Source organism: Excalfactoria chinensis, chromosome Z, assembly GCF_039878825.1.
Source record: "Excalfactoria chinensis isolate bCotChi1 chromosome Z, bCotChi1.hap2, whole genome shotgun sequence".
Taxonomy (NCBI): Eukaryota; Metazoa; Chordata; class Aves; order Galliformes; family Phasianidae; genus Excalfactoria; species Excalfactoria chinensis.
The window spans coordinates 25750391-25773989 of NC_092857.1; the positions used below are offsets into that span (position 1 = coordinate 25750391).

Below are 23599 nucleotides of genomic sequence, written 5' to 3' on the forward strand. Positions count from 1 at the left end.
AATGTGTCACATTTTCAAGAATCTGACTGGATAGCTAACACTGCTTCTTTAATACCCTATTCTTCTAATGGGGTTACAAATTGGTTTCCATTTTGATGTTTTCTGTGGGACTCTTGTAGCATAGTATCACATTTCCTAAGTGCTTCCACCTCAAAACAGCTAAGATAGTTTCATTTACAAAGAAGAAAATGTAATGGCAAGCAGCAATAGGAATGTTGACTGTCTAAGAAGCAGCTTCTGCTTGGCTTCTAAAAAATCAACTTTTTGTCTTTGTGTGGGTTTCTTTTTCAGATAAAGGAGGCTTGACTTCATAATTTATGGCCTATATGCTCTTTCTTACAATTTTGATGCCCCAGGAAACTTAAGTGACTTTAGCTATTGAGAAAGGAAGTAGTTTTGTCTACGTGGACTGGGATACAGCAATAAGATCCACAAAAGCTCAAAAGTTTTCTCACTAGTAGACTTAAAATGAGTCATGACACTTCCACTGGCTGCTTCTTTGATGAGGTGTCCCAGTCCTTTGCAAAACTGGACTCTATTAAATTATCACAATATCACAGCTTTCTTTCAAAATAAAGGCTGTGGGCTCTTCTACTGTTTTTTCTCATTTCCTTAAGAGAAGGAAGTTGTTGAAGTTCTATTTGTGTACTGCTTTCCTTGAATGTCTCGCTGCTCACCTCACCAGTCCAGAGGCACAGAGTATGGCAGATGTGTGTGCTCTCTTGCACAATGCATCATCTGCCAAGAACTGGAGATTTGCATCTGGGATCTGTACTGTTAACACGAAATTAAAGGCTTGAAAGGGCGTTCTCTTTGGCATGGCGCTTCTGTCCTAGAATAGTAGTCTTATAGATAAGAGTTTTGATGGATTAGTTTAATAGATATTTTGTTGTATATGCACATGAGTAGGTGCATACATAGATCATTAACACCTTTGCTCATACTAGATTTTTGTGGGTTGTAAGCCACATCTAGGGTAGAAGAACTCATAAGTTTTAAGTTTTATTTTAAATACTATAACTTATATCCAAAATATAGATTTACTGTTTAGGGACCGATACTAATTAGTTGTCCTATTAACAACATGCTTGATCTGCTTGTGTTTCCACATTAGTTTGCAAGTGTTGTCAAAAGAAATTGCAAATTAAGCTGTGAGTTAAGAAAAACTGTCCGAGTGTACATACATGCACATACATTTTGAAAGTTGAGTGTAATAATGAATTGGTTTAAGTAGAGGAATTTTAGTCTTCATTTGCAAGTCTGTGGTATGCTAACAATCAGTTTACTACCTGCTTGTCACTAATTTTAAGAATAGAAGTGTAAGAGTTATTTTCCTTGGGCTTTATTTTTATTGTGAATTTTTACTTCATTGCTGAATGCATGGAGTTTTTTAAAAAACTGTGTTTTTATTTTTTCCTTCTCTCTTTGTCATTATTTTCAAAGTCTCATATACTCTAAGCAAGAACTGTATGTATAATTATAAAATAAGATGGCTGTACACTCTGAGGTGATGGCAGCACTTATTTTTTGGGAGCAGAACATTTAACAAAGAAACAAAAACACAGATTATTGTAATTGAGCAGATGCCAATTTTCTGGAAGACAACAAAATTATACCAAAGTTAACAAAATGATAACTTGTTTGTTTTTAACTTCTTGTCAATTATGGTAGCATTTCAGCAGTTTCAGCATCCAAAACCTGATCTGCTCGCTGCAGAGCAGAAGGAATACATTTACTGTGATAAATACCTCTTTAAAATGCATGCAACTGAGTGTAGATTTAGTATCATATGTGAAATTGTTTAATTTTGCCATTGCAGTTGAAATAGTCTCAAGAATAAATAACTGCTCAACTAAAAATCTAATTTGGATGGCTAGAATAATGAAGGGAAAAATACGATAAGTAGTTGTCAATATTTAAAGCAGGCTGAGGGAGGAAGGCTTCAGGCCTTGTGGTAGGTAGAATGAAACAGCAGATTTGAGTATCCACAATCCTTTCAGTATTAAATTTTCAGTAAAATAAAATTACTTGTATATGAAAACATAGCCTTTCCCCAGCTCTCTTTTTTTTCCTGATCAGCTGATGAAGAGACTAGCAGCTCGCTGCTTTGCTGGCTTGTTAATTTTATCCCCACTAACTGTGATTTCCGATAGCCGGCCTGCTGATAGTGGTAAGGTAAATATCCTTTTTCATTGCTGTCTTGAAGATTCAGTAGAACTACATCACAGGCATGTGTAGGTGTTTAACACATCAAAAGTCGGTGCTCTCTGTAATTCTATGTACAACTGAGTGCTTAAGGAGAGCAGTGACATTAACTGTTGACAGCCTTGCATGCTGTATTTATTATTAGCATTTCTAGCTTCCAAGATATGCAGAGAAATTTCTTTATCTTCGTTAGCTGCAGTGGTTTGTAGTGGGTGTCCTGCTTTAGCCAAATGAATATTAATGAATTTGTGTGCAGATTTTTTTTCATTCTTTTTTCTTCCTAACTCATCAGATCTCAAGCCTCCTTCATAATGGTTATCTGAGTGCTGTGAAAGCATGATGTAAATTGTCTTTTCATTATTAAGGCCTAGTTTCAGGCTGTCCCTCAGGATTCTGTGTTCGTGTTTGTTCTGTGGATTTGCACATTGGAGAATGCATAGGAAACAGATACTGAAATCCCACTGGTGTTTTTAACATGCCAGGTTGTTCTGTGTTGCGCACCAGGTTTTGTTCACAAAACGTTTTTCAAGAGACATTGTACACAATTGAAAGAAATTATGTCTGGGCTGTAATGACTCTTTTCATATAGATTGTTATGCTCACATGATCATAAATATTAGCCATGTTTGGTGCTGTGGAAAAATGAAGGTAATTGCCTTATGATTAGAGCTCTTTCAGCTTCGAGAAAGGATTGATTAGCATTTGCATGTTCTCCAGGCGATATTGAGAGGCAAAAGGGACAAATATCAACAGCAGTTATGTTCTGAGAAAGCATTAATCAGAAAGACTAGTTTTAAGGTTCTTTTTTTTTTTTCCTTTTTTTTTTTTTTTTTTTTTTTTTTAATAATAACAGCTCCTTTATGACCTAGGTTTTTTTCTTTCTTTTCTTTTTTGTTTTTTTTTTTTTTCCATTTTTTTCTTTTTTTATTATTATTTTGGAGTGGGAAGGGGGGGTCTTTCCCAATGCAAGAAAAGTTCAGCTTCTGTATCACATGGATCTCTTAGTCATTGTGTGAGCAGATTCCTTTTTTTTTTCCCCTGTTTTTTTTGTTTTGTGTGGTGTTTTTTTTTGGTAGCAGTTTGGGGTTTTTTTGTTTGTTTGTTTATTTGTTTATTTTATTTTTTTTTAATCTCCCTGTATGGTGCTGCTGGGTCTGATTAAAAGCATACATCCAGGTAAAGGAAACTGCTGTTCATTGTTTGTGACTGTGTGGTGTTCTTTTTTTCTTTTTTAATTTTTTTCTTTTTTTTTTTCTTTTTCTTCCTTTTTTTTTTTTTTTTTTTTTTTTTTTTTTGCATCCAATGCTATGAGTGTTTTTTACTGCAGAGCACTGTATTGTCAGTTCTTCTGGCTCTTTTCTTAGATGCTATTGTAGAAGAAAATTATATACTTAATAGTTGGCTTTAATGCTTAGATGATTTGTAAGTCACTTAAACTATTTGGAAGAGAATCTGATTCTTATTGTTACTGCGTAAGTTAGCTGTGCATTGTTTGTGTGAACAAAGAGCTGTGTGTGATCTGGTTTTGGGAGCAGAGTGTAGTGTATATTGTCCTGGTTGAAATCAAGCAACATAAAATTCTGTTCTGCGTGCAACTAAATAATCAAGAACTGCCACTGATGTAACAAACAACTATTTCCTGTATACTTACTGACACAGTACCACAGGCCCTCGTTTGCTGTGAAACTGTGACATGGTGTGAAATTTAAGGTTCAGATAAATGTTTATTTGTTAAGAGAACTGAGGGATTTTTAGAATGAATTAGTGTGTAGTGTGTCTTTGCCAGAAACTCAGTTTTCCATTGAAGTCTTTTTTTTATGAGGAAACTTTTCATATAAGTAGAATGAATACTTAGAGTCGCATTATCTGCATCCGTTGGGGTTGCACTTATGTTTTTAAAATATAGTCTGTTATTTCTTTCTGCGATACATCCTTTGTTTTAAAGTTGTACATTTTGAATCCATGACTTTCAGGCAATTGAAGACGGCAATTTGGAAGAAATGGAAGAGGAAGTCCGGCTTAAAAAGCGGAAGAGACGAAGAAATGTGGATAAGGATTCTGGAAAGGAGGATGGAGAGAAAGCAAAGAAAAGAAGAGGCAGACCTCCTGCAGAGAAGTTATCACCTAACCCACCCAAACTGACAAAACAAATGAATGCCATCATTGATACAGTGATAAACTACAAAGACAGGTGAGCACTCTCTCTCTCTTTTCCCCCCACCCTCCTGTCCTGCTTCAGTTATATTTTCATTCTACAGAATGGATTGCTTACATAGCGTTTCTGAAAAGTAATTCCTCTTAGGCTTGATCCTGGAAGTCCTCCTTAATCATGGAATTACATAGCATCATAGAATCATAGAATGGCCTGGGTTGAAAAAAGGACTACAATGATCATCAAGTTTCAACCCCCTCTGCCATGGGCAGGGTGGCCAGTCACTAGACCAGGCTGCCCTTGAATGCCTCCAGGGATGGGGCATCCACAACATCTCTGGGCAACCTGTTCTGGTGTAAATGGAAGGTAGAGAGTTTAATGTAGAGAGTTTAAATTTTGAAGACCCACCTGATAGGAAGTTGTGGATATAGAAAGATATTTTAAAAAAGAAAAAAAAAAAAATTAGAAACGAAGTTATCCTGCTTAGGAGGTGTACTTCAGAACATGCAGCTTGAGAAGGATTTTTCTTTAATAATCAGTGCATCCTGTATTAATATCTCTTCAAATATGCATTTATATGCATTAGCAATTAATATGGATTTGTTACTGCAAGTTCTCTCCATGACCCGTTAGATTACATAAAATATATAGGGCTAGTATTGTGAGCTCTTGAACTACTGAAAGAAAAACTGTGGAAATACTGGGAATAATGCAGGTGAGGTAGAACCCTGGTCATCAAACCATTTCAGCATCATAAAACAATAAATAGCTTAGCCTAAGGAATAAACGTAGGTTCTAAACCAAATATGACTTGAAGATTTTTTTGTTTGGCAGGTTTCTGAACTGAAAATCATCTTTGCTTCAGGAGGAGGAAATTGAGAAGTTGTTAGTTAATAGCACCTTTGAATCAGATTTGTTTCAGGAAGTTGTGGTTTTTGAATTCTGCTTTTATCTCCCAAAACTTAGTATAGACTTTTTGTTTATATATCCTTTCTTAGCCATACGTTGAATTACATGCATCATAGAAAGGCTGATCTTAGTTAAATTAGTATGAAATGCATTCGGAGACAATTGTGAAGTATTTGCATGACACACAACAGTATAACAGTACAATTTTTGCGTGTAAGGAAACATGCATTGACTTCAAATGGCAAGTTGCACTTCTTCCTTTTTACAGCTTCTGTTCTAGATGTGGCTGCAGAAATTTAACTTAGGTAGTATCGGGTGAAAGATACTGAGCCTGACTTCTTTGGCACAGTAACTGTTGAAGTGAATCATTCTGTGATCTGTGGACTCTCTGGTTGTCAAAGGTTGTTGTATCAGAAGAGGACACACAGCAGTGAACAGGATGAGCAGAAAGCTGACTACAAACTCAGTATATTCATATTTAGTTTACTCATCTCATGAAAGGCTCAAAATGAGCCAGCGATGTGCACTTGCAGCTCAGAAGGCTAACTCTTTTCTGTGTTGCATCAAGAGAAGTGTGACTGGCTTCTTGTGAGTCCGCACTTGGAGTACTGCATCCAGTTCTGGGGCCCCCAACACAAGAAGGACATGTTGCTGCTGGAGTGAGTCTGGAGAAGGGCCATGAAGGTGATCTAAGGGGTGGAGCACCTCTTCTATGAGGACAGGCTGAGAGAGCTGGAGCTATCAGCCTGGAGAAAAGAAGGTTCTGAGGGGACCTTGTAGCATCCTTCTAGTACCAGAAGGGATACTGGAAAGGAGGGGAGGGACTTTTCATAAGGGTGTGTAGCAACAGTATGTGGGGGAATGTCTTTAAACTGGAAGATTTAGACTAGACAGTAGGAAGAAATTCTTTACTGTGAGGGTGGTGAGACACAGGAATGGATTGCCTAGGTGAGGTTGTGAATACCTCCTCCCTGGAAGCATTTAAGGCCAGGCTGGATGGGGCTTTGAGCCACCTGGTCTATGGGGAGGTGTCCCTGTGTATAGCAGGGGGACTAGAACTATGTGATCTTAAAGGTTCCTTCTAACCCAAGCAATTCTGTGTGTCTATGGTCTTGCTATGGCTTCTGAAAAAGAAGCTGAAATGTGTTTAAATTTCACGACTAGTAATCAGGGAATAATAAGGAAGAATTTATCATAGTTCGGCTCCCCATCCTGGAACTTCTTCATAACTGACATGCTTCTGATGGGAGCTTCTACCTCTCAGTTCAAAAATAGCAAGCATGTTACTTCTTCAGACCTCCAGTATAACATGAGACTATTACTGGCAATATTTTCCTTGTTTATTCTAGAAGTTTCAAACAAAATAGAATGGGTTGTCAACATCTAGGAGAGCTAAAACTACAATACCAACTTTAATCATAGGATCATAGAGTGGTTTGAGTTGGAAGGGACCTTTAAGATCATGTAGTTCCAGTCGCCCTGCTATAGGCAGGGAGACCTCCCTCTAGACCAGGTTGCTCAAAGCCCCATCCAGCGTGGGGGATCTGACCAGCAGTTTGAGCTGCAGTTATTAAAATATGGTCAAAGGGAGATTACACGGGCAAATTAGCAGTGTTTAAAACAATTATTTGGTGTGGAAGAGTACAGCATATGGTTCTTCTGAAAACAAAATTCAGTGGTAGATATCTAAGTAGTTGTAAAACACTGTTAAAGAGCTCTATGCAAGCCAGTGAAGTTAGCATTGAGGTCACGTCCTCATGGAGGCATTTCCCATTTAATAAAGCAAATAGTAGAAAAATAGGGGAAAAAAAAAAAATCCAGCTCCGTTTGGACACTTTGTAGTGAGAACTGTTGAGGACTTCATCAAACTCATGCTACTACCTCCTTTCAGGCTGCTTTGCTTTGGATTCCACTCTTGGATTATGTTCTTTAGGCTCTTCTTTGTGTTGATAAGTGTTTATCTTATGTATTGCTGAAACAAATAGTCATACCTGAATTAGTGGAGAAAATGCTGTGGAGAAGTAAATGTGTGCTGAAATCAGTGTTGCATTCTTAAATTTTACCTCTGCTCTTATTACTCATCTTTAAGTATCAAAGGATAAAATATGTTACCAGCTGTAACAGCAGAACTACAGATGCAGAGCATTTTTCTCTTCTCTGTTATAAGTGAAGCCTACATATAACATAAATTTCATCTGTAATAGTTTAGACTGAAGAATAGATCTTCAATGAAGGAAAAACAACATAGATGGTCAGAATCCTCTGACTTCAAGGAATGATGTCCAAAGTAAGGCTAAGACAGAGAAACAGTCTTAAAAGATTTTGCATTATGGTTGTTTGTTTGTTTTTTTTTTTTTTCTTACTCCAGCTTTTCCAAATTTTTGCCGCATCTACTTGGATGGAATACAGCTGTGGATAAAAACTTTGGATTAAGTAATCTGGTTCCTTCATTGTAAATTAGATGGACAAATGGAGAAAAGAGTACGGTTTGATAAATTAAGAAAAAACAGCTCGGTAATTGAAGTTTTAATGTGGTTGAGATCTGAATTTGCTAGGATAGAAGTATTATGAACTGTTAACATTAAAGTGAAGGATAGTCTTCTGGGAAAAGGCTGATACTTCAGCTGGATGAAAGAGAAAGAATAAAGGCTGTTTCTAGAAAAAATGGTGAAGTAGTCTGAAACTGTTTCAGAATTGTCTTTTTGAGAAAAAGAAGTGAGAATTCCCAGAAGTGAGTTTAAAGCTTGCAGGAAATACTGAACATTCTGGAAAATATTTCTTGATTTATATTAATAAAAATGGAACAGGGAAAGATGTAGTGTGCAGTGAGGGTGACACAGTAAATAAATCATAGAATTGTGGACTGACTGAGGCTGGAAGGTACCTCACAGGTTGCAGTCCTACGCCATGGACAGTGTTGCCAACCACTCAGTCAGGCTGCCCAGGGCCCCATCCAACCTGGCCTTGGACAACTCCAGGGACGGGACATCCACAGCATCTCTGGTCTGGTGCCTCACCGTTCTCCAAGTAAAGCATTTCCCTCTAACATCTAAACTAAATCCCCCTGTTTTAGTTTAAAGCCATTTCCTCCTCGCCTATCATTGTCTGCCTGTGCAAACTGTCAGTCTCCCTCCTGCTCATAAACTTAGTTCAATTGCTGAAAGGCTGCAGTGTGGTCTCCCTGGAGCCTTCTCTTCTCCAAGCTAAACAACCCCAGCTCCCTCATCCTTTCTTCATAGGGCAGATGCTCTGTGGCCTGCAGAATGTGGCCTGCAGAATTAAATGAACGCTTATTTAGCTCTCAGTAAGAATAGTGATATTGGCTGTGAAGACAAAGGAATAGTTTAAGGGGATAGTAAGAATATAGATAGGACAATAGCAGGGCAATGAAGTATTCAAAGAACTATACCATTTAGCACAGAAAACACTATTGCCGGTGTGGACAAGGAAATATATGTCATTATGCTTCTTCTGGAATACCTTCCTTGAATAACGAAGATTAGTCTATACTTAAACTAGTATAAATAGCTACTTCAGTGTTAACTAGGTTGAGAGAGTCTTGCAAGAGGAAGCAGGGTTTTTTATTTATTCTCATACAGCCCAGTCTGAGAGAGGAAGATGACTGCTTTCAGTAAATTCACCTGAGAAACAAAGAAAGCATGAAGACCAGGAGAATGTAGAAAGAAACAGAATACACAAGGTTATGTGAATGTAAACAGTCAAGAATGCATTCAAGTTAGTAACTAAAAAGAATTCTGGAACATCCTTCTGTAGGGAATAATGGAGCAAAAATACCTATCTAGATTTAGGATTTATTCCTTGATTAAAAAAATTGATATGATTGTCTATTACTAGGATCTTAGATACAAAGACCTGGAAGCACATTGATCCTCATCATCCAGTGTAAAATGTATACATTGCCTGTACAGGCTCTGTGTGAAATGAATTTCAGTATATTTGAATTTGATATTGTGTCTTGACTTCCAGTAGTATTTTGTTGCCTCTACAACGCTGGTACCTCATTTTAATCTTGCTGTATAAATCACCTGTTTAGAAGAGAGTGCATCAACCCAGATTACTGTCATTCATTTCTAGTTCTGATGATTGTAATTTGTCTTTTGTTCACTCTGAAATTAGGAATGCCCATAGGATTGCTTAGTATGGAGAATAACATATAACATGCATGTTGTATCTCTGGAAAGTGCAGTTAGTCTGGTCATATAGTTGAAATGCTTTAGCCTTTTAAAGAGAAGAACAGTTTTACCGGAGAGAGAAGTTAAATTTCTGACTAAGGAATTTGCATACCAAATGCTTGAGGTGACTGACTTTGCATCATGCACATGAATGCTTACTTTCAAAACCATCTTTTTCTTCCTTTGAAGGTTTAGTTGTTGTTGTTGTTTTAAATTATTGCAGAGGAAGACAAGCTGTGAGAATTGCTTTACTTTCTTGATTGTTGCAATTAAGCAAAGAATGATACTTCATTCCTCATAATCCTTCAGCATCCATGCAAATCTTCTGTCCACTCCTGCCTTGCATCAGAGTTTACAGTTTAGGCGCCTGTTTGGTGCACCTGCTGTTTTGCATTACCTTTGTTTAGATAGAAACATTATACTTAAAAGCCCATGACCTTATCAGGTCAATTACAGGCAGTGATTTGCGTTTGTGATCCAACTCCTCAGCCAATCAGCCTTGGCTAGACTAAGGACTTAAGTGTTGAGCCTGCTAGCTTCAGAAAGCCTCCACCTTGTAGTGGTGTAGCTGTTTACCACATTTAATAAAACTGGTAAAAAAATTGGAGGCTGGAGTTGTTGTTTCCTACCCATGTTTCCTGCTTGTGCAAGAGGCTGCACCTGTCTGTGATTCCTTGTATTATAATCACTGCCTCTTTAAAAGTAAAATGTTCAAATAGCATTCTAATTTTGAGAGAGCGTAGCTCTGGGAGAGAATATTTTCCTCTGTATGTGAAATGAATTTTTCTTTCAAACTTTTTCCATCGGTTTTCTCATGTTGGCAGTTTTTAACTACTGCAATACAGTGAGTAATATAATTAGCCATTGCTGCTCTAACTGCTAATTAATTATGCCAACTAGTACTCTTTAAGTATTCAAACATGCAGAGGAAATAATTCTTATTTATAGTCAAGCTATGGAGTATATAGCCGTATCTCAGAAACAGGAGTATTAGTACTTGTTTCAATTTCATTGATAAGGAGAGGTCCACCATTTATTACTGTAATCAGTTTCAAAAAAGATGAATCACTAAAAACTTACAACAAAAATGAATAACCTCCCTGCCTATGTGGATTATTCTTTGAAGTTGTACATAGTGAGGTGGTTGTCCTAATGTTTTCTTTAAATTCTTCACACACACATTTGTTTTGTTTTGATTGTTTAGCAAACGTCATTTTGAGTTTCACTCACATAGGAGCTGTAAATTTGTATACTGTGTTTCTGGATGTCAGCATTCATTCTAAACCACTCTACACTGGATTTCAGTGTTAACAAAGAAGTCTGAGATTTGCTAGAAATACAAGAGCATCATACATCTTCATCCTTGTCATTGTCTTTCCCTTTTGAATCCTAAACAGAAAGTGGTTTGATAGGTGGGTTGCAGCTTGCTTCTGGCCTCACGCTGCCAGGGAAAAGGGGAACGAAACCAGATATGCATGAATTAAGCCTAATTGCTCCTGCATTTAATTCTGCTAACAATAATACTTACCAAATGAGTGGAAGTATGTACTTAGACACACATTATAAACAATTCTAAGGTAAAACTGGAAACACTGAGCACAAGTACTTTCTAAGCAAAAATCTTTTAAAAAAACAGTAATTTCTCATAATGAGTTTTAGCTTGCTTACCATTTAGGTATTTGCATGTGAGCAAATAGGACTGATGCAGTAAGCTGTCAGCCTTGGTTGTTTCACAGTCAGCTCTCATAATTTATTCTGATCCTTCTTCCCTTCAGCATGTATCCTGCTAGTTGCCAGGCAACCGTGATTTTTTACTGCGCATGCAGTAGTTCTGCTAGTTGTTGTTATTTTCTTCTAATTATAAAAGTGAGGATGGAAACTGAAATCTGAATATTGCTTTAATAATGCTTAATTATTAATAATTTGCTCCATTTGTAGCAGTGACACAGCCCATGACTGTCAGAAAGTATCAGGTGATTTTATATTATAGGCAAAGAGCAGAAGGTAACAGTCCTTGTGAGAGGAGGTTCTGTAAAAATGGTACAGCAGAATAAGCTGTTATTGATCTTCGTAGACAAAATCAGGCATTCCTTTTCTGTCTGTTGCATATTTCATGCCCTTAGTGCTTTGTTGTTCCTTTTTTTTTTTTCCATGACCTTAAGTGATTCTCAGTAATTAATTACATCAAACAAAAGCTTGAAGGTTTTCTGAGGCATTCTTAGTTTAACAGACTGTGTGAGCAAGCTGCAGTTGGCTGGATTTATAACTTGAAAATAAAATATTGCTATTGTAATAGTTTACTACTGTTTTATTTTTCAGCTAATACAATATAAGGGTTTGTGCAAGTATGTAGAAAGGAGGGGAAGGGGGAAGAATTATGGAGCTATTGAATAAAGGCTGTGTAATTATAGGAAGCTTTTTTAATAGTGCAAATATGTGTACTGTATTTCAGAATCTGATAAAAATCGGGAAGTTATTAGTAGCTGTTCATTCTTAAATAATACTTAAATTATACTGCTAGACTCTGAAATGTACTTGAAGCAGCACCTGCATCAGTGGCTTTCTATTTCTTCTCAAGTATATGTCTTTGTTAGAAGAAAACTGCTGAAGTTTAAAATACAGCAGTGATAACTCAGTGCTTGCATGCCAAATCCAAGTCAACACTGTATAAATTTTTGAGAGCAACTTTGTATTTTATAAATTTGGTAGTGTGTTCTTAATACATAGCTGTTAGTAGTCTGAGAGGAAGACGGGTTCTGCTATTTGACATGACATTATCACTCACAGACATCATTAACAGGATCAGCAATTTCAAATCCACAGTATAAAGAACTGCCACTTTGGCAGGAGAAGTATTAAATTAATGAATTTCACTCTTTAGTGTAATTCAGTACTGAAGGAGATGTGAAGATAGAGTGGCCTGAGAGCATCACAGTTATTTTCTATAAGGACAGAAAGGATGAAATCTGGGATGACAATTTTGTTGTCATTTTTTCATTTTGTTACTTTGGTAACAGAATGATACCCAAATGAACTAGATTTATTTGGGAAGGTTGGACTATGTGATTTCCAGAGGTCTATCCTAGACCCTATAATTCTGTGAGATCTGTTGGCTGAGGTTGCTAGTGAACTGCCTGGAATATGAGGTGCAAATGGTCTGAAAGGTTGTCCATACCAGTATTTGTGTAGTGCATATAGGCTTAACTCTTACCTTCCCTGATGGAGTGGCACTGTACACCTTCTTATCTCACCGTGCATCCACAGCACCAAGAAATGTGGTTTTGTATGTGCCATAGTCTTTCCCAAACAGCCAGGAGACAGTCTGACAGTTACTGTAAGCAGACAAAGGGAACAGGGTCTGCTGCTGCAAATCAGAAAAAATGATTGTGAGGTAGGGACATTTACAGTGTTAACATTGAATAGAAAAATACTCTAGATGCAAGTTGTCCCTAGGGATATCAGTTGGATGGCACTGATTAGCAAGCTATGATTGAACTTCAGTATTATTGTCTTCTTTGATACAGAGTATATAATGAGCAAAATTGTCTTAAGAACAGTTAAGAAAACTTGGATTAGGTGAGCAACAGCTGCTTAAGAAATGGCAAAGTTCTGTTTGTTCCTTCTTCTTTGTTCATTGATCTCTAAGATTCCCAAAGCAAGTTTGTGCCTCTAAAAATGCTTGTAATAGATCAAACATTAAGAGATGTCTAAGATATGATAGGCATTCATGAATTTCATATAGGACAAAGCTGTTCTGTACTTCTCACTATCCTTATCTTCCGTAGCAGAATTGCCTCAATTAACCTTTGATCCAGCATCAATTTAACATGTCTGTTACGATCCCACACTGTTATGGAGGGTAGCTGCGAGATTGAAGCTGAGGTAAAGGCTGAGACTAGGCAGCAGCCTTCTCCTTGCTCAATTTCTATGGAGGTTTTGCATGTTAAGTTACCATCCAAAGGTGGAAATTAGAAAAAAGGGCTGTGAGAGAGGGGAGTATGAGAACATGAGCCAGGAAATGGCATGTGAATGCTCTGTGCAATGAGTTACAGTTCTCCTCAGCAGAGTTTTTTTTCCACTATTTTGATGTGAGAATCAAAAAAAAAAAAAAAAAAAAAAGAAAAAGAAAAAAGAAAAAAAGAAAAAAAACCAACAACCCACAACCTTAAGCTTGTAAGGGCCATCAATACATTTCATCTCCAAATATCTCACAGTCATCTATTAGTTGGAGAGCTACATGTGGGAAAATTAAAATAAATAAATAAATATAACTTAATAGAGGATTAACAATGGTAAGTCTGGAAACCTTAGGAGTTCCAAACACCTTCAAATAATGTGACATGCTCCTAGAGAATGAGAGGATTTTAGATTACCCATCACATTATTTCAGATGATTGAAGAAGTACAAATCACAGTAGAGATTTTCAGTGCAGTTAGTATGATCTTCCCAGGATCCTAACACTCATTAAAGGGAGTTAATAATGTTTTTCCTTGTAAAATCTGGTTGTTCTGATAGCAATCAGCATCTGGTATAACCAAAGTCAATGTGAACAAATGGTGTGGTGTGACCCGGAGATACAAAAAGAACTACAAAATGACTGAGGAATATACTGAGGAATATAAACTTAGACTGACAGGAGAGAGGGATGCTTAGATTTATTAAAAAAAAAAAAAAAAAAAAAGTTTATAAAAGAGTAAGGCTGCAGCTGTCAAAGCACTACAGTATTTTGATTCAAGTCCTTTTCCTGCTTTCATGAAGTTCCACAGCACTTCTGATCCTGTAATGGTGGTGATATTTTAGGACAGGGCGGGAAGATTTGTATTAAATTGTAAACCAATTATCCATATCAGTTTATTAAAATAATAATATGAGATTAAAATAATTGAGAGATCAATTTCTAGTTCTTTGAAAGAAGAGGGGTCAGGGCTGTATTTTTGCTGTTGTTGTTTGTTAATCTGTTTTTTAATGATTTGATTGTATGACCTGTGTGTGTGAGGAAGTTGTAGTAATTCTTGGCTTTGTGGGTTTGTTTTTTTTCAACAGTTCTGGACGGCAGCTGAGTGAAGTATTCATTCAGCTCCCATCGAGGAAAGAACTGCCAGAGTATTATGAATTGATAAGAAAACCAGTTGATTTCAAAAAAATTAAGGTAAGAGCAGTTTTGGAAGTGGAGATTCCTACATTTCTTTTTCTTAGACACAGGTGAGTATTAAAGCCAGTATTTGAATGACCAAAGTATGCATATTGAATCTATCTCTCTGTCTTGGATTTTAAACATTATCACATCCTTTGTGATATTGTATGATGAAGTTCATTTGGATTGTATTGTAGTATATTACCATAATTTTGAAGTTAAATAAAAATGCAGCAGTTACATGAATGGTACTTTTAGAGATGACATAGAACCATAGAATCATAGAATGGCCTGCATTGAAAAAAGGACTACAGTGATCATCTAGTTTCAATCCCCTACCGCTGTGGGCAGGGTGGTCAGCCACTAGACCAGTCTGGCCAGAGACACATTCAGCTTGGCCTCCAGGGATGGGGCATCGATAACCTCTCTGGTCAGACTGTTCCAGTGGACATCTCAATGTGTGTTTTTCGTAAGGAACCAATAAAGAACCATATAAATAAATCTTTAGCAAGATAATACCTGTGGGAGAATATAGCAGTCCCTGAACTAACATCCAAACACAGCTGGGCGGATGGTTTTTTGGCACCTTCTTGAGGATTAGTTGATGTAACTCTGTAATGCTGTTCATATCAGAGGACATTGTATGTCTGTTCAGGGAAAAAGAAATAGAAATTCCTTTTACCGGAAGAGCTCAATTTCGTAATTTTTGTCCCTTCCACTTCACACAGCAATTGCATGAGTTTTGTTTTACCTATTGCCCTACTGTGATACTTTTTTTAGTATTACATTATTGACATGTTTTATTGTTCCTTTGTTTCTTTTAAATAGGCACTTGTTTTGATGCATTCTTAAAGATAATGTATTTTCAAAAACTAATTCTGTGTCTTGTCTGCTGTTTTTTTGTTTTGTTTTTTTCCTGCACCACTGCCTCTCCGTACTTCTCATTTTCCTCAACAAATGCAACAGGAAAGAATTCGCAACCATAAATATCGGAGTCTTGGGGATCTGGAGAAGGATGTCATGTTGCTGTGTCATAATGCTCAGACATTCAATCTGGAGGGATCACAGGTCTGACTGAACTAATAATTGCACATACAGGTTTTCCCTTCCTAATGCTTTCAGTTCTTAACTGATGAATATATTGTGCCTATAAATGCTGTGTTTTAATTATTATTTTAAATAGAGGAAATTGACAGATTCTTAGAATTAGCCAAAGTTCTCTGGTCACAGCTGAAGTGGGAGCATGCAGACAATTTGGTTTTGAGTCCAGTTCTAAGATCAGCTTGTTTTGATCTGTGTGTAGTTCCCAGCTGTTGTAAGACTGTTTGAATCTCTGCTGGGTACCTGTTCATGTGGAGTGATACATGGGTTTGGGCTACCAGATTGGATTGCAGAAGGAGCAGTTATAATAGTACAACTTAATTCCAGAGGTAGAAGAAGAGCTTAGTAGTGAACTCTTCAGCTCTTCTAGTGGAAGATAGAAATTCAAGGTCCAGATGTGCAGTTTGTGTAGGAGTTAATATTATATTCTTTTAACCTTTGGACTGATCTTTCTTTCAAAGATCTATATCCATTTTGAAAGTTAGTAATAATAAATTCCAGTGGAGCCTCAGAGGTTTGCAAAGCAAAATCTCTAACCTCAAATGTTTTAAAAGATATGATTGTGTTCAGTCCTGTAAATTAGGAACAGAGGATAGTGATGCAAAATGAGAGACTACAAAATCTGGATAACAGATGAGAAAATTGTCACGTGATGTAGTGAAATGTAGCATAAGATGCATATTTTTACAGAGGAGTCTAAATTGTGGGATACAAATTCAGTATGAAATTGAAGTAAAGGACACGAAAACCACATCAATAATGTGAAAAATAAAAATAAAAATTCCTTTCAAGAATCCTAGGTAAATTTAGCTGGAGGTTTCATGCTGCCAGTATTAATGCATCATCTGAATAACTATATGTTATTGATAGCCCTTTGCTAAACAGGTGAGTTTATATGAAAAATTGAGACATAAGAATGAAATTGAGCATGCAATTAGATAAAGGATTGATGAACACAACTGTTTGTTTTGTGTTTATTTTTCTTATATAGAGACAGAAAATGCTTTCTGACATACATACATGTGATATTTTTACTGTGTTAAGTTACGTGGAAGCAGCCTATAAACATCTGTTAAAATTATTTTAATAAAAATAATGATGAATCGAATTGTGGAACAGAACCTTTACTAAATGTCCAGAAGTAAATTACCAGTTTACTGCTAAGTCAAGTAGCTGTGAATTAAATAAAAATGAACCAAAACAACAACAATAACAAAAAACAAGAAAAACCTACCCAGAAAGTACCATTAAAATTGTTTAAGGGAGAGAATGACAGTAGTTTAAAAGGGATAAGTAAAAAGTAGTAGCTATGTGAAAAAAAATAGTTATGCTGATGAGAATGGCATGAGTTGCTAATCCAGACTGGTCTCTTGTTACATGGAGGTGATAGATTTGACAGGAACACTCTTGGATGGGTATAAACATTCAAGATTTTGTTACCCTGTTTGTAAATCATATCATCATCATAGTATCATAGTATCATAGTATTGTGCGAGTTGGAAGGGACCTTAGAGATCATCGAGTCCAACTCCCGGGATTCGAGCCCTCTGTGTAGCAGAGCGGCACTTCTACCCCCTGCTCCACAGGGAGGGATTCGAACCCGGGCCCCCTGGTGTTGCAAACGGGAATTCTACCGCTGCGCCACTGGTTGACACAAATAGGTCAACCAGCTTCAGAGTTCTTTTCCATGCTAGCATACAAATTTAACTACCATAGTTGGTATTACCTTTTATTGTATAAAGCCCAAAAAACCTGTATCTAGGTTTTGGTTGTTTTTTGGTTGTTGTTGTTTATTTGTTTTGTTTGTTCAAGTTTTTATGCTATATTCTCCTAACTTTTTATTTCCAGTGAATTGTGGGACATTTTTCCAGTCATTCTCCAGTTTTTAAGCTTACCTTACATTTGTTGTGATAGTTTAGTTCTACCCTTGGTGTGACGTACCAGTTTACTTAAGTAAACTGGATTATTGTGTGCACACTCAAAACAAAAAGGCTACTTTGAGCAGAGCTGTTCAGGTACAAAGCAGCATCAAGTGAAATTCTGCATGTTCATTTTGTTAGTGTTGATGCATATTTGTTGTCCTTGAAGCCAAGGAATTCCATTTGAGCCAGAACCTGAGGAGAGGTTTTTCAGAGACAGACTGACTTCTTTTTGAGACTTTTGTGCTCAGTGAAACTTTAGCAGTTCCAAAAGTTTTTAATGTTGTAAAACATGTAAATGTTTTAAAACATTTAAAACAGTTTTTAATGTTGTAATACATGTAAAAACAGACATGTAAGAAGTGCATGTCTTTGGAAAGAGAACATTTTTTTGTTTAAGAGTTTGCAGAATTTTAAGTTTCTTTGTCACTGTTTTTTCCCATTTTGAAGGAAATTTTGCTGCTATTGCTGTAATGATTCTTGTTGGAATCAACTTATCTATTAAAGTAAGAAAATTTTTTATTTGCCCAGCTTTTCTGAATGCAGCCATAAGTCTTTCCTGAGTCATAGTAGCCAGTGAGCATCTACAAAGAATTCCGTATTTAGAAAGATAACATTTTTTAAAACCCCTTTTTTTCTCTACGAAATTCTGTTAAAAGGTCCAGATCACAGTGGGATCTTAAATATGTATTGACTGGAGTTCAAAATACAATGTTGGGCTCTTCTTTAATTCCTGTTATCTTAAAAATGTGTTTTCGCTGAGAAAAGACTGCCAGGTTATTGAAGGGCAATCCTAAGAATAATGTGATGTGCTAGGCCTCTGGGAACAAAAAATTAAAACTAGGGGTTTTCTAGGGATAGGAAGCTTTAAAAATGTTAGGTGTAAAAGAATATTGGTGATGATTTCTCTTTAAGGAAAAAAAAACAAAACTCTGGGATCTAAAATCCCATTAGAGGCACAATACAAAAGGGAAAAAAAGCCACTTCAAAACAATTGTAATCATTATGTATCTTGGGTGTCAAGAAACACTTGTACCCTATTTATGAGCCATCTTGACATCTCTTAACAAAAGCCACTGGAGAACATATGGAGTGGGGAACAGGGAACTAACTGCATTGAAAGGCACTTTTTCTGAAAGGTACTTGAAAATAAACTGAAAGAAAAGTTTGTGTATTTCATATGAGGTGTTCTGAACCAAGATTTTCTAACTCTTTTTACTGAACCTGCAAAGTATGAGAGTGATTTTATCAGTTTTTTATGTATAGCTTTTTGTGTAATGACAGCTAAAAATCTTCCCATTATTTTTCTCACATTGGGACAGTGTTCCTTTATACAAGAAAATATTTTGCTTTTCTGAAGGAGTAAGTGAGGATGGTAAGGAAATCACATACAGTTCATGAGCCTTTACTGTTACATATATAACTGTTCTTAATTATCCAGTGCTTTGTCTTCTTACAAAGCAAAATATACCATCTCCTTTGTTAAGATGTTTGTGAAGTCTCAGTTAGTTGGGGAGACTATGATATCTCTGTTATCTTAATCTGAGAAGTGCATTAAAAGCCAGGTGTTGGTCTTATATATGGATGCTTGACGTTGAAAATCTGATGTGACAAAAGCACTCAGCAAGTTTGCCGGTGTTCAAGATAAGGTGTTAAGTTTGGGATAGGCACTGATTTTACAGTCCTTTTAGATCTGCAGGGAAGGATGGGATGCTTGGGATAAATTAATTTTCAAGCAGCTGGTTTGGGCTTCTGGAAAAACAAATGATAATTAACATAATCCAGTTTTATAACTGAAGAGCTTACTGCTGAAGGTTGTCATGTTGGGAAGTTTTCAACATTTAAAGTGTAGTGAAAACACAGAAGAGCCCTTGTGCTATTAGAAAGAGTAAAGGAAAACATTCTTAATTGGACTTTTAAACATAAGATATTTTAAGACTTCTATTTTTGTGACAAATTTATTTATCTTTATTGACAATTTCTTTTTTTTGTTCAGGACACATAAAGTTAATGTTTGTATTTCTTGTAAAGCATGCAGTGCTACTTTTAATTTGAAAAGACTGTATATTCTGTAGGCTTCCAGCAGAAATGAAGGTCTGCAGTATGGGTTTTTTCATGTTGCTTGATTTTGCAGCTCTAACATAGGTTTGTATTTGCATTGTAGATCTATGAGGATTCCATTGTTCTTCAGTCGGTGTTCAAAAGTGCACGACAGAAGATTGCCAAAGAAGAAGAAAGCGAGGATGAAAGCAATGATGATGAAGATGATGATGAAGAAGAGGAGTCAGAGTCAGAATGTGAGTCCTCTCTAAATAAAGAAAATGTGAGGGGTAATTAGATGTTCTGGTTTCTGCTGTTAGATTGAGTTTTCCATAGAGGTATGTAACTTCTCACAAAGTTTACTGCATTCAACTTACATCTCTGTTTTCTGTTTCTTCTGGCTGTATTTCTTCATAGTGAGCTATTTTCATACAGTAGAAACAAACAACAGAAGAGCTACGTGGGAACAGGTTTGATTGGACATGACTGTTGATAAACCCTTTTTGTTCTATTCATCTAATTTGTAAATAAAAGTACTAGAAGGTTTAAATACAGTTTTGATCCACAAGTGATCAGCCTTTCAGACATGATATGGCATGAAAGTCATCACCTGGTTAAGACAGTGGTGCAAGTATTGTTCAGAGGGACAAGGACAAAGTGAAACGCAGATCGTTTTAGAAGCAGGAGGTGACACCCATTCTTCAGAGGGCCAAGTTATGGGATAGGACAAGGCTGGACAGAATGTTCTGCAGGTATTCAGCATGTGATGCAGGAAAAGCTGGAGCATGTATTCTAAGAAGGGGAATGTTGAAACATTCTGCCATTATGTTTTCTCCCTTGGTGAAATTATTTGTCTTTTCTAGTTTGAAATTTAATCAGGTGCCTGTATACTGTTCCACCGATTAACTCATGTATTAAAAGTCTCCTAGCATACTGACAGCTACAGTGGAGCAAGGATTTCCCATACAAAATTCCTATCTCCATACAGCCTTTCAGTTCTCCTTGCTGATTTGTATTTCTTTGGTAGAAAAAGAAAAAGGTGTTTTTTATTCCAGATCTGCCAGTCATCTCCATTTATTGTTTCTGTAATTTAAAACGACACAATTGTTTGCTTGTACGAAGGTTAAACTTGTCTATATACAAATAAGAAAGTATTTTTACCTTTGCATCTTCCCACAAAACCAGATACTACCTGCTGAACATGAAAAAGAAGAGGTGTAACAGTCAAGTTCTACTCCATAGCTTAATACAAGTTATTGCTACAGCAGTCAAGAAGTAGAGAAGTAAAAGCAAGTATCTCTGGTTAATTGTTCCATGGTCCAGATAAAGAACAGGGAAAGCACCTTCTTCTGCTACCAGGCGAAAATTTCTAAAAACAGAGACAGCACTTAAAAATTGATAGGTGACATTCAGTAGTTTATTTTATTCACAGTCATGTACACTTTTATACTTTCTGCAGCAAAATCTGTGAAAGTCAAAATCAAGCTGAATAAGAAGGATGAAAAAACTCGGGAGAAAGGAAAAGGCAAGAAGAGGCAAAGCCGAGCAAAAGCCAAACCTGTTGTGAGTGATGATGATAGTGATGAGGATCAAGATGAAAATGTAAGTTTTGTTCACTGAGACTGTGGAAGTGGTTACAGTGATTGCGTCTCTGCCCTGTCCTGCTTGCTGTCAGAATTCTCACCTATTCATGCTTAAGCACATATTTAATCTGTATCCATCATCTTGAGAGAATTAGGCAAGGGTGTTAACTGTGTCTGGGTGTGTTTAGGAGATCTGGTCCCAGTGCTGAAAGACCAGAAGCCCTAATAGTTTGGAGAAGAAGTTGGGAGAAAAAGCTCCAAGAAATTTGGAGCTTATTTCTTGGAGCTGTCCCTACCTTCCTAGAACCTTTAAGTCTTGTGATTTGTTTGCTTTCATCCCCAGACGAAAAATTCTTAGCTTGATTTTTTTTTTTTTAGTAGTTGCTTCTGTAAGTGCAGCAAATGAAAAAAGAACTCTTCCCAGTTGTTTTTAAACATCTGGATGGATAGAAATATTTGACATTTCCTTACTTGGTGTCTTTTCTTCTCTAAAGAAGCCTGCAGCAACTGCATTAAATGTCTTGAAAGAGAAATATTAGATAACTACATTTCTTAAGACTACTTTGATGTGTCAATTTAATTGTCATCTTCCTTCCCTTTTCTTTCTTTTTTCTTCTTTAACAAATTCCACAGAATAGCTGGCAAAGAATTTCTCACTTGTCTTGTGTCTCTTACCTCTAGGACCAGTCGGAAGCAAGCGGAAGTGATGATGAGTGATCCATAGGGTTTATTTTCTTGGCAGAACTGACCCCTTCCCCTTCTCTTCTCCCTTCTCCTATTTTACGCCCAGTGAATTCATTTTGTCAAATAGACATTGGGTTGTTTCTGTATTCTCATTCTCTATAAATTAGCTTTAGGATAGTGCCAGACAAACGTATGATATCATGGTGTAAAAAAAAAAGAAAAAAAAGAAAAAAAAAAAAAAAAAAAGAAAAAAAAAAGTAATGTTGTGACCAAATGGGCCTCGAAGATTTAAAAAACAAACAAAAATGACAAAAAAAAAGCTTTTGATGGAAAATGTGGGTTAGTAGTATATTTCTATGGGCTGGGTTTAGCTTGTTAATGATTTGGTTTTGCCTGGTTTTGTCATTTGATAAGAACTTTTTAAGTGGCATCGGAAAGATGGAAAAAAAAAAAGGAAGTCTTTTGTAGCATTGATAACCAGGAGAAGCCATTAAAAGTCACTGGTTATTTTATTGTTCATCAGGCAGTTTTTGAGGTTTTTATTTCTTCTGTATTGGGTTTTCATTCTTTTTTTTTTTACACTGTGGTACATATATGCAACTTTGTTTAATAGCTTCTATTTGTACAGTAGTTAGCCTTCATCCATTTTGTCCCATTTATGTTTTTCCACTTATGCTTGACGATCTTCAGAAAAATGCTTTTTGAATTGTATCAAATTTATGTCTACTGTAAACTTTGCTTAACTTTTTTCTCCTTGATTAAAAAAGTTGGGTTGAAAAATGCTATTGAATATTGCAATCTATATAGTGTAATGGATGGCTTCTTTCATCAGACTGATCTTCTATGTTACCAATGTGGATTATCACCTTTTCCCTAAAGTGTACTTAATCTTTGCTTTCTTTGCACAATGTCTTTGGTTGCAAGTCATAAGCCTGAGGCAAATAAAATTCCAGTAATTTTGAAGAGTGTGGTGTTGGTGCTTTCTTAATAAAGAGATAATGTCGCTCAATAGATGCAGTCTTGTGTTAATAAGTTCCACAAAAACCTTCTTGTTGTAGGGATGAGAGGCCAGGAATGTTTCCTGTAGAGAGGTACACTATGGTCTGTCCTGAGCATATTTAATTAAGAACTCATTCTAATGTTATGGAATTTTCCACAGAGACAAAGCATTTGATGCATACTAAAATAAAAATAAAGCTGAAGCAGTAAGATAATAATATGAATTGTAATTCATTACCTAATTACAATTCAAGTGATTAAGCAGCAAATTAAATGGTTTCTTTTTGCTTCAGAAAGTGTATGTCCACAGGCGTCAGTGGGCGTGAAAGCAATCAGTTACACAGGCAGATATTTATGTATTTATGCAGTCAGTCCATCTATATATGAATCAGTTTATTTAAGTATTCCCCTGAGGTCTAAAGGTTGTGATGTACTCAGATGTGGTAGTGTAAGTGCTTGAACTAAGTAGTATCTACAGTTAATTATCTACTCTGTGGAAATCAAAACTTCTTGAATTTGACATACATTCAATAAAAAATGTGCAAACCTGCAACTTCGTATGTAAACAGTACCTTTCTTTGTTGCCTGTAGAGTTTTTCAGTGAGAGTCTACATTAGATTAATTTATGCTGCTTTGCTATGTATTGACTACTTCCCGTATTTCCTCTAGCTCAGTTGAA

General features: G+C 36.3%; 1 protein-coding gene across 5 annotated transcripts in view; it reads left to right on the plus strand.

The window, feature by feature from the left end:
- SMARCA2 (SWI/SNF related BAF chromatin remodeling complex subunit ATPase 2) overlaps positions 1–22884 on the plus strand; it is a 102832-nt gene extending 79948 nt beyond the window's left edge. For 4 of the 5 annotated variants that reach the window (XM_072360594.1, XM_072360593.1, XM_072360595.1 and 1 more), the window contains 6 exons: positions 4179–4396; positions 14504–14609; positions 15561–15662; positions 19779–19911; positions 21114–21256; positions 21919–22884. In XM_072360594.1, the coding sequence (XP_072216695.1) occupies positions 4179–4396; positions 14504–14609; positions 15561–15662; positions 19779–19911; positions 21114–21256; positions 21919–21954 (738 nt within the window). In that variant the 3' untranslated portion in view covers positions 21955–22884. Of the gene's footprint in view, positions 1–1939; positions 2176–4178; positions 4397–14503; positions 14610–15560; positions 15663–19778; positions 19912–21113; positions 21257–21918 lie in introns of those variants that run through there. The other variant, XM_072360596.1, reaches the window with a different exon arrangement.
- The last annotated feature ends 715 nt before the right edge of the window (positions 22885–23599 follow it).